Source organism: Leptosomus discolor, chromosome Z (genome assembly GCF_034619465.1).
Source record: "Leptosomus discolor isolate bLepDis1 chromosome Z, bLepDis1.hap2, whole genome shotgun sequence".
Lineage (NCBI taxonomy): Eukaryota > Metazoa > Chordata > Aves > Leptosomiformes > Leptosomidae > Leptosomus > Leptosomus discolor.
The window spans coordinates 36311340-36323380 of NC_141419.1; the positions used below are offsets into that span (position 1 = coordinate 36311340).

Sequence of the window (12041 nt, forward strand, 5' to 3'; positions counted from 1 at the left end):
GATATTTCACCTTAAGTCTTCCAACAGGTACCTTTTCTTTTAGTACTTCAGTCACAGGCTAGAGTGGTATTTTACTTGTGGATATGTGGTTTGACTTAGGGACCTAAAAGGACCTAAAATGTCCTTTTTATGACACTGCATTTTAAAAGTACAGGACAAGGTTCAAAATAGCTGAAGCTGTTACATAAAAATGAAACCTTCTGAGCTCGATAGGCTTGTTTATGAAACTTGTAGAAGCTAGTCTGTATTCTTATGGAGTTGTCCTGTTTCTGTGGCCTGCATATTTATTATTATTGGCAGACCTCTCTAGTAATTACATAATCTTTTGAGATTTTTACTCAAAGTCAGCAAGGCTGAGATGCCTCACTAGTCTCAGTGTGGTCATGGTTTTGAATACTAGTAATGTCTTCTCCATGTTTTAGGAAAAATATTTGGTGCAGAAACCATCTTAAATTGTTATAGATACATTCCACAGAAGTAACTGTGTTGTATCTAGCTGTCATGTGCTTCTCTAGGGAGAAGGAACAGGTGCTTCAGATACCCTGAGAGTGCATTTTTATTTGTAATGATTTTTTTAAAAGTGCATAGGGTGACTATCTCTGCTGAAGATACCATACTGAAGAAGTGTAGTATGCATAGCTGTCATGTATCTGAGCAATTGCAAACTCGTGTGATGGGACTAAATCCGTCATTTTACATTACAGCGTCCTTCCTTTGCACCAAGTTAGTGAGCTGTAGGGAGAGTGGTGGAGCAAAGGTGGAATATTTTTGCCATATCTGTACCATGGTTAAGCCCCTGGCAAAAGTTAACGTTTCTAGCACGTGCCCGCCAGCATCATCAAAATGCCACAGCAGTCCATAGAAGCATCTCTAAGGAGCTCCTTGGAAATGATTCTTCCACAAAGAATCTGTCCATAGAAATGAGAAGTGCAGTCCCCAAGGGGACCATTGCTGGTTGCTGCTCTTGGAGGTCATTTGCATGGGAGGTCATACTGTTGTGCTGGCTGTCATCTGACTTCAGAGCTGGTGAAGTCAAACATTTGTCTTCTGGGGAAGGAAGGGTGCCTTTTGTTGCTTCTGTTTATTGACTCCACTTTTTTTTAAGAGTAACATCAGAGGTATTTTTTATTTCTTTCCAGCTGTGTTAGACAAAATGTCAATAGAATAAGTGACCTACCCACCAGAACTTGCCATGAACCATTTGGTTGGACCACCTGAGGGGGAGGTAAGTGAAGAGCCAGCAAATGGAGCAGTGAACGAGTCAGTGGAGGCTGACCTAGAGCGCTCAGAGGTGGAAGAGGAGGAATGGTATGCAACTCGCTACCCAGCGCATACAAACAGCAGCCAAGGGGTCCTGTCTGGGCAGGAGGAGGAAGGAATGTTAGCTCGATCAGCCAGCACTGAGAGTGGTTTCCACAATCACACGGATACTGCAGAAGGGGATGTGATAGCCACAGTGGAGGACAGTTACGACACGGAGAGAGTTCAGGAAAATGAGGATGAGAGCGCATATGCGGTGCAGTACAGACCTGAGTCTGAGGAGTACACAGAGAATGCCGAGGCTGAGCATGGTGAGGCCGTTCATAATCGAACATTGCCCAATCACTTGCATTTCCATTCCATTGAACATGAGGAAGCCATGAATGCAGCCTACTCGGGTTATGTCTACACACATCGTCTCTTCCACCGAGGAGAGGATGAACAGTATGCTGAGCCTTACGCCGACTATGGCCTGCAGGAGCATGTGTATGAGGAGATAGGTGATACACCAGACCTCGATGTTAGGGAGGGGATCCAACAGTATGAGCGGGAAAGGGAGGAAGCTGACAATTACCGCAAGGAGGCACTTGGTGCCCGCCTTCACCATTATGATGAACGGTCTGATGGAGAGTCTGACAGCCCTGAGAAAGAGGCAGAGTTTGCGCCCTACCCAAGAATGGATAGTTACGAACAAGAGGAGGACATTGATCAGATTGTAGCAGAGGTGAAGCAGAGCATGAGCTCCCAGAGCTTAGACAAGGCAGCTGAAGACATGCCAGAGGCGGAGCAGAGTTTGGACCATGGTCATGCTCTTGTCGATGGTGGGCACGAAACTAATGGCCAGCTCCCAGCTGGTTCTCGAGTTGCACCCAGCTCAGGAGAATCTGTACAGAGGTACAGCAAGGAAAAGAGAGATGCAATTTCGCTGGCCATCAAGGATATTAAAGAGGCTATTGAGGAAGTGAAGACAAGGACCATCCGTTCTCCTTACACTCCTGATGAACCTAAGGAGCCTATCTGGGTGATGAGGCAAGACATCAGTCCAACGAGGGACTCTGACGACCAGAGGCCACTAGATGGAGATGTGAGTATACAAAGCTTTCAGCTCTCAGGTTATGTATGTTTCGTTCCTTTAATTGTGACGTACATGGCAGTGAAGGAGGGCACATTGTGTTCTTGTTCTGTGACTTATCCCAGTAAAGTGTGTAGTGCTTTGTCTATTTAAAATTTGTACTCTAGAGAGCATGTAAGAGGTAAGCATATGCGTTTTCAGTGGGCTAAGTTTTCCTTTATGAAGCACTGCTGATGACCTCAGTGATACTGTATAAGAATTTGTCATGTGAAGCTCTTTAGTTGTTTTTTCTGAAACAAATGCTGTCACAGTTTTTGCTGCCATGGGATATTTTAGAATAGCTACTGAACGCTTTGTCTTCTACTGTCTATTGTTGTGTGTTTCTGTTAATTCTATGTTTCATTTTCTGACACATTACAAACTTAACAGTTCTATCAGAAATCTGTTAATATTCTTTGCGATGGTATCATAGATCAGATTTCTATTCCAGAAAAGCTGCAGGTTTTTTGTCCGCTTGTAGGCTCTAGAAATGTGTTATGAACCTCAGTATGTTACATTATCACTGTAAAGTGTATTCACTCTCCAGCAACCTAAGTATTGAAGGCCGTCATTCAGATTTACAGCATCAGCATTTCTGAAGTTCTGTATTTTTGGCATGAGGCTTAACTTCGCTCAGAATCAGTTCCCAGTTTGTGGTTCCAGCTGCCTGTATGATAATCTTTACCTGAAGTTCTATGAGTTTTCTGCATTTCTAATAAAATAAACTCGGAAACAACTGTTAACTGCATTAAATTTATGCGTGATACGAAAAGGGCTGGTAGGCTAAATTTACTGACCAAAAATAGGCTATCATATCTATGCAGGATAACTGCACTGCGAACATCTGCTGCATCCTCTTTATTGCTGTGTAATGTTTTTGTGACTTTTTTTTGTTTTGTTTTGGAAGAACTCCGAAAATAGAAAAATAGAACTTTTTGTGTGTTGTTTGGTATTTTAAACTAAATTATGGTAATGTTCTAGGAATGCATTGTAACTATCCAAAACACCTCAGCCTCTGCAAAGGGAATTCGGATGGTGAAAAAAGATCACGTGCTGTGTAGATCTGTGACAGACTTCTGATTTTTTTATCTGCTTTCAAAGTGGTGAAGGGTAATATTCTACAAATGGGAAGAGATTTTCAGAGCGTGGTGTTTGAGTTGCTGAAAAAACATACAAGCTGATTGAGACATGAAGTTTCCAGGTTTTATTTTTCTTTGAAAACTGTTGGAAGCACACAGTGCTGAGTTTGTCTGGGTTGTTTTTTGTTTCTTCATAATTTCATCGAAACTTTTTTTTTAAAGTTTGCAAAAACTTTAGTTTAAAAAAAATTTTTAAGTACTTAAAAAAAAAAGTTTAAAAAAATTGCAAAGAATTACTTGCTGTTACAGAGTTGATTAGCAGTCACGTGGAGGGCTAAAGCAATCTTCCTAGATTATTCTGTATGGGAGAACAATTATTTTTAACTTATCCTCTTAGAAAATTTCCAAAAGCTGTGATTATTTCTCTCCCCTTTTTCAAATAGATTGCATTACTCTTTTGCTTTACATTTTGTTCACCATATTAGCTGTTAAGTGCTGTCTTTCTCTGGGAGGGTCAAAGAACTTCCTGTTGCTTACTGATTGTTTGATTGTGAAACCCAGTACCATAATGGTCTCAGTGACATTAGGCTGGAGATCCTGATAGCACCGAGTCCTTCCTGAAGGTGCTCCATCTGCTTTCCAAAATTTTGCTGCACCTTGCAGAATTTAACTTTTCTGTGTGCTGGTAGGACTCAGCCTGGTATGTTCCTGTAGTAAACAAAACAGGTTATTTCCTTTGGTCTGTAGTTACATTAGGTATTGAAGTACATGGAGGTTTCCGTTTTGCACCAGAAGTTAATTTCTGATTCGATACTTTTCATAGCCTGTCAGATAAGAACCTGACTTTTTTCAGTGCTGGCTGTAATCAAAACAGTGATGTATAGTAACTGTTAGTATAGCTCAGTGCAAAGGTAAATTATGGTTGTAGATGCAGACAGTCTGTGTCCTTGGAAGGAGGAAGTAAATTAAGCAAATAGTTCAGAAGATCTGTAGCAGATTGGGGGAGATACGTGTAGTAGAAGAAGAGACTTTGGACTGGGTAGGAATTTTGTTTTTCACTGAAGATAAGCTAGTGTTTGCTCTACTGGATCCTTTTAGTTCAGATGCCAACTTAGAACCTGCTGAACAATCTCTTTTCTTTAACAAAGCATTCCTAGGACTGCTTAGCGGTAAATTGGGCAAAATTAGGTTGTGTTGACTGACCAGCCATGAGTGATCAATTGTAATAAAAATATAGTTGAAGCCTGTTCATCTAAATGTAGATTTTTCTTCTGTCTCCATTGAGAAAGAAACAGAACCTCAGACAGCAGGTTTTCAGCATAACCAGTATACACCAGAGATGTTATTCAGTCTGCTTTGTAACATTGGCCTTGAAATCAGAGGCAGTTGCATAAAGACTGGTTTACCTTCAGACAGGCATCCTTTCCCTCCCCCAGAAGTATCAAGGAGCTGCAGATAAGTGATGCAAATTGGGTGCTTTTATTACCTTTAGTTATTTTGCAGGTCTACTTTGAAAATTGTCCCATATTGTTTTTTAACAAAACCATTTTGCTTTTAGAGATAGAACTTGCTTGAAAATATTTGTAATCACTTTTTGTTGTTAATCATACAATATTGAAACTGGTGAGACTGCTTTAGATCCCTATAGCTAGGAGCTCTCAATGAGAGAGCAATGAAGCCAGGAGTCAGAAAAATTATTTGCAGTTGAGACTCATTAAATATGGCAACCTCTTTTGACTGTTACTGCTCAGTGCTCAGTATTTAGATGATACATTCACAGCAGAATGTTTGGTAGAATACCAGTTGGAAGTGTCCAGAGACTATTTTGAGAATCTAACAACTCAGAAGTGTTCAGCTAGCCTGCAGCTGCGTATAGTTGGAACTGCAGTGGATGTTGTCTGCCTTGACTTCAGTAAGGCTTTTGACACTACCTCCCATCACATCCTCATAATGAAGCTTAGGAAGTGTGGGACAGACGAGTGGACAGTGAGGTGGATCGAGAACTGGCTGAAGGACGGAGCTCAGAGAGTTGTGGTCAGTGGAGCAGAGTCCAGCTGGAGGCCTGTAACTAGCGGTGTTCCCCAGGGGTCAGTACTGGGTCCAGTCTTGTTCAATATATACATAAATGACCTGGTTGAAGGGACAGAGTGCACTGTCAGCAAGTTTGCTGATGACATGAAACTGGGAGGAGTGGCTGACACACCAGAGGGCTGTGCTGCCATTCAGTGAGACCTGGACAGGCTGGAGAGCTGGGCAGAGAGGAACCTAATGAGGTTCAATAAGGGCAAGTGCAGGGTCCTGCACCTGGGGAGGAATAACCCCATGCACCAGTACAGGCTGGGGGCTGACCTGCTGGAGAGCAGCTCCGCAGAGAAGGACCTGGGAGTGCTGGTAAACAGCAAGCTGACCATGAGCCAGCCATGTGCCCTTGTGGCCAAGAAGGCCAATGGTGTCCTAGGGTGCATTAATAAGAGTGTGGCCAGCAGGTCGAGGGAGGTTCTCCTCCCCCCTCTACCTTGCCCTGGTGAGGCCACATCTGGAATGCTGTGTCCAGTTCTGGGCTCCCCAGTTCAAGAGGGACAGGGAACTACTGGAGAGAGTCCAAAGCAGGGCTACAAAGATGATTAGTGGACTGGAGCATCTCTTTTATGAGGAAGGGCTGAGAGACCTGGGGAGAGGAGAAGACTGAGAGGGGACCTGGGGGGGCGGGTGTCAAGAGGATGGGGACAGACTCTTTTCGGTGGTGCCCAGGGACAGGACAAGGGGCAATGGGCACAAACTGGAGCACAGGAAGTTCCGCCTGAACATGAAGAAAAAGTTCTTTCTTTTGACGGTGGTTGTGGAGATATTCAAAACCCGCCTGGACGCAATCTTGTGTGACCTGCTGTAGGTGAACCTGCTTTAGCAGGAGGGTTGAACTAGATGATCTCCAGAGGTCCCTTCCAACCTCTACCATTCTGTGATTCTGTTAGGAAAGAATGCAATGGCTGTGACAGTAAGAACGCTACAGATCACTGTATCAGTTTCTTTTTAAGATGCCCTGTTTCCAGGTTTATTCACAGTTTAATCTACCAGGGGGTTTGGTCATTCCTATGTATTTCTTCTCAAAAGAAATCTTTGGTAGATATATGAAAAAAGGAAATTCCTCACAGCCTGTGGACAGTTCTACTATAATAAACTCTAGTAGTGCTGTGATGCAGGAGGGCAGGTAGGAGACTTTTGTGAATAAGTGCATAGTGTACTGAAGTATCTGCTTAATATTTAACAATGGAGAGTGTTTGCTGTTGTGTGCGCCTTGTGCACTCTGGTTTAGTGATGCACACTTTCACTTGAATAAGAGTCGGTCTGGTTGTCTAGTTTGTGGGGAAGGTGGTGTGCTTATGTATTTGAGAAGAGCTGAAAAGTTCTCTCAGTGTCCTTTGAATAAATGCAGTAAGATTTTTTTCAAGTTTGCCACACATGAGATACGAATAATTGACATATATTTCCAAAATTTGTTTATCAGAAGACTTTTAAAACCAAAGCATATGGCCTTGTGAGGATATCTTTTTCAAGTACAATAGCAGTTAGAGCTGCACAACTGCAAGAAATGTGATGTGAGGAAACTGACCCATGGTGGAAAGGACTGTGGAATTGCAGTTAGGTTGTGTTTTCTGAGTGTGAAACAGGAGAGAATCTATTCACGTCATACTGAATAACGTTCATAGCTGGAGACCAGCGTGGAGCTTATGGTACGCATGTGTCTGCGAGTGCTAGAGGGGTATACCCTTTAGGAAAAGGTGTTCTAGATGCGCAGAGTTATCTGGCTGGAAGGGAAGGTCCACATCCCATTTAGGTAGCTCTTACCTGTCATTCTTTGTCAGATTCTCCACCAGAAACCTGCTGTGAATGTGCCTAGCCAAGCACAGAAATAGTGGTGTTTAAAGGTCTAAAGAGAAGACATCTGCAGTGCATGGATCTGGACTTAAGGGTGAATACATGTTCAAGTGGAAAAGCAAATAGTTTTGTGTAGTAGAAGTCTCGGAATACAAGTAAATATTCTGGTGAATAAAGTGTACAGAAGGTCTAAAAAAGTGTCTTTAAAATGTCATAGAGCTTTGAGAACAGTGGCTTGCTTAGTTGTGGAAGTAGAGACCTGCTGCGAAAAGCACTGAAAGGCACAAAAGCTCAAGTAGATCCTATTTGGCTGAGATTTAAAGAGCATTTCTGTCCTGTCATGTCCAGAGGAGAGAAGCAGGCTGCCTGCTTCACTTCCGCCACAGTCAGGAGAAAACAGTGGTTTGGAGGGAGAAATTCTGCATTTCAGAACTAAATACCGTGACCTTTTTCTGAAGTCAGTTCTGTTATCCATGGGGTTATAGTGGGGTTATAGATCTGAAAGCCAAGTTTTGTTGACCTGCAGGGCATGGTTTGTTGCTGTGTGCCAGGACTTCAGTTTTGAAAAGCTGTGTCATCATTGTTCACAGCCTCTGTTCCTCTGCAGACCATTGAGGTGGTGCAGTGGTAGCATAAACACTAATATAAAGTAAAAACATATACATGCCTGGTTTGGATTTGTGAAGTAGAAATTCAGAGATGAAGACAAGCCTTTCAGGTAGAACAGGACTGAGCTTTATTGTTTTGCCTCTGTTCTGTTTGGTTATCTGTACTTTATTTCAACATTTGACTTCTCAGTTGCATGCTTTTCTCAATTCTGATAACTCCAGAAGTGTTTTCATGGAGATGAATTTGCTTCACTTTTTCCACAGCAGGACTAGTGTATTATTAACAAGGCAATAGAGAAGTCTGTTTTAAATAATTAAGCAGGTTTCAGTAAAAGATGAACTAAGGCGGGGGGAGAGAAAGAAAAGAAATTAAATAAAGATGAGTTTATATTGATAGGATATTGTTTTCTTTTTCTGAACAGACCTTTTAAAACTTGTGGTTGACCGCACATAAGACAGGTCATCTTTCTGTCCTCTGTGCAAGACTACAGTCTTAAAATTATACAGAAAAAAACTCATCCCAAAAGCCCCAAACAAAAAATAATTAAAAAAACCCCAACAAACCAACCAACAAACAAAAAGCGTTTTAATATCCAGGGCAGAAGCTTTATGCTGATTTCATCAATCACACAGAAAAAAGCTTAAATTTCTCCATTAGACTGCTTGAAGATAAATGCTCTCCAAATGAGTTATGGGCTTTTAAATTAGAGTGAGCACTGGATACATAACCCCTTGGATTTTGTTTGTTTGTTTTATTATGTTTTTTTAATTACTGAAAGATAAAAGCAGTTTCAAGTGATTTTTTTCTGTGCTGTTGAAAACTAGAACAGCACTTGTTACAGTTGAAGTCCTTTGAAAACACAGGAGGGTTCCACACTGTTTTTTTCAGACTGACACATGAAGCTACATTTGAACTACAAGCTCAAGTGAAAGTACAGCTAAGGAAGTCTATATTTGAGAGAAACAGCCAGTGCTGAACCAGCTTCCAGGAGCCCTGCTGTGCTGGCAGCCTTCCATCCAGCATGTGTGCTGCTGGACAGACCCTACTTGCATAGCATGTGTGGTCTGATGGGCAGTCAGAGTCCGTACAGTCTTAAGGTTTTATACAAAGAGAAGTTACAAGCTCACCGAATGTGACTGTAGTACTTCATGGGTACTGACACTGACTGATGTGGCCAAGAGACTGTTTGAAATGGGCAAAATAAAGGGCCATCTTGCCCTAATAGGCTCATTTACATTGGTTGTTTGCTCAGTCAGACTTTTCTGTGTCAGATCTAAACCTCTGTGTATTCTTATGTATATTTTTATTTTGTATTTGAGATTGGTAATATAACAGTAACAGGTGGAGGTCTTTCTTCAAAGGCTTGGACAGGGGTATGCAGTTATTGCCTGGGTCAAAATCTCTATTTTTGTAACTTCAGTGAATTTTGCTGAAGAATTGAAACTCAGTGGTGGTGTGCAGATTCTCATGAACAGTGTGTTTGTTTTTAAAAAGCTGATTTATTCAGAGCTTTTGCATAGTGTAACGTGTGGACAATCGGATCTCTCAAGTGGGATTGTCAGTCATTGTCCAGATGGTGGCAAGTGGCAGGAGGCTCCGTCCTTGCAGGGCATTGTAGCTGGATGAGGGGAGATTCACCAAACTAAGACTCCCCAGACTGCATTTGTTCTCAGGTCTTACATACAACTGGTCTGTGATCCTACATGACCACTGTAGCACATGTGGTCCGCTGCTATAATTTACCTTAAGCTACATGCAAAACACCTCCTATGTTTACTGTGTACATAAGACTGTTGTACATGACTGCATCTGCAGCCATAGTTTCTGTTGAGTATCGGCAAGTATCTTGTCCGTGTACTGTTTGGTCATTTTTTGCAGCAGAAACTGCATGGGGAAGCTGTGAGGTCAGCCAGAGTCCCTACCCAGGATGGCAATTAGCACCCTGCAGCGATTAATTGTGCCTCTCGCTTGTCATGCACAGGAGGAGCCTGCTGGGGGAATCTCTGAGGCTGCCTGAAATTCCTATATGGAGAGGTCCTATAGCAATTAGTCAAATGAGTTGTTCTGAAGTGATCAGTTCAGTCAGTTACCTTGTCTCAAACCAACTCGTATCATCTGTGCACGAACTGGCAGGGGGCAGGTCCTGGACCACTCAGTAAACTGATGGGTAAGTGCACTATGTACAGAGCCAGTTACACCACAATTACAATTGCACCACAGCTACAATACAAACTTAAGTTTCATCCTTATGTCATAGTTACAAATTAGATTGCATAGATTGTGCCACAGTACACATGTATGTATATAATAGTTCTGACTTGGTTTTATTTTTTCAGACCCTCCATTTTAACACATAGTTAAAGCAAATTTAAACAAACACAACCAGTAGTGACGATTAGTTATATTGTAAGGAAATTTAGCTTTCAACTCCGTTGGTTATGGGTATTTTGTGCTGTCTAAAAGCTATGAACATGTATTGGTGCTCTAAGTTTACATTTTAGTGAACAGAATTTGAACTGTTTGAGTCACAGTAGTTATACTGCCACAACAGAGTTGTGTTAAAACCTAAGAGATTTACTGCCGTATTTGTGCTGTACTGGGCAGTGCTTGTGAAATTATGCATCTGACTATACTTGCATGTTGGACCTGAATATTTCATTAGTGCTTTGACCTTTGCGTAATGTGTATGGATACCTCTCAGAAAACTTTACCACTAAAATCAAATACATTTAAAAGCTTTGATTTATTCATTTTTCTCCTCTGAACTAATGTCCAAGAAGACTGTATTTGCCATTCCTCTGCCAAGAAGCCTGTAGGTGAACAGTAGTGTCATATAAGTAATGGCCTTTTATTTAAGTGAATCTTGCATTGCTAAAGTATTTGTTGATTTCATCCCCTCTGCCCCAGCCTTATATGCGATGATGTGACCCACTAGGTTATACTCTTTTCAGATAAGCTGCTGCTAAAAGCAGGTAAAACAACACTGCTTTTGTAAAGCAAGAGCAGATGGTTGTATTTGAAGGTATTTCAGTGTCAGTTATGTTTGTCTTCATGAGCTATTCAGTAGGCAGCTGGATTGACCTTGGTAGGTTAGATGCAACACAATCCTCTCCTGTTACAAGTTCTGCTACTAAATCCACCTACACAATAGGAAGGAAAGTTTTTCAGGAGTGGATTGCATGTTACTTGAAGTCAAACAACATCAAAATTGAGATGGAGAATTTTTGGATGTACCAGGTTGAGTATCGTAAGAAAAATGTGAGTAGATATTCAAGAGGAGAAATGGGGTAACTAACACATTTTTTTATTGCCGAACTTAAGGAAATACTTTGTAATTCCATTGATGGACCTGTCTAGGTAATAACAGCATGCTTCATGTGAACCTGCTGCTTGTTCTGACAGCATTTTTGTTAGGCTTCTAAAACTTTGTTAACAGGCAGCGAAGCAGTCACTAAGCATTTATTTTAGACTTCAGTTGTAGTGTTTTGAGCAGCTGTGCAAGTTGTCTGTTCACTATGATGTATCAAAATATTTCTTCTTATTGCTGTGACTTCATTCTTTCCTTGTGTATTGTATGTGGTACCTCTAAAATGCATTTTGATGCAGAAGAGAACTGAGCGTATTCATCAGAGACGGAGCTTTTTTCTACAAATGTTTTTGGGGACAGCTCTCATGTCATGTCATGTAGCAAACTTTGGTACATGTAGGATGTTTGATATTTGGATGTGGTATTTTTCGTTTGGGGTTTTTTTCCCCCGACAAATTTGAGTACACATTCAAACAGAGCACATGGAAAGCCATGTGGTTATTTTGATGGTTGCTTAGTTCTGATACGTTGTAGAGGGAAATAGCTGAGTAAAGGTATCTGTAGTGGTATTGGAGTAACTGTTAATACACTCTAAATGCTGCAGAATTTCTTAATGTCAGCAACCAACTATTTTAAATTAAGTAATTTACTGTTACCATTTTTCTGTGTGAGTATGAGAGCTTTCAGGGATTTCAAAGAACTTTGAGGAGGGGAACTTTTGATGCTAAAATATGATATGCTTTACTTTGTTTCTTTGTTTACTATTTAAAGCTCAATCCTACAATATCCCGATGTTGTT

At 41.3% G+C, this 12041-nt stretch overlaps 1 protein-coding gene across 2 annotated transcripts in view; it reads left to right on the top strand.

Moving 5' to 3' along the window:
• The first annotated feature begins 1192 nt into the window (after window positions 1-1192).
• Window positions 1193-12041, top strand: part of APBA1 (amyloid beta precursor protein binding family A member 1) — a 36501-nt gene continuing 25652 nt past the window's right edge. For both annotated transcript variants that reach the window (XM_086479357.1, XM_086479358.1), the window contains exon 1: window positions 1193-2344. In XM_086479357.1, the coding sequence (XP_086335483.1) occupies window positions 1193-2344 (1152 nt within the window). The remainder of the gene's footprint in view (window positions 2345-12041) is intronic.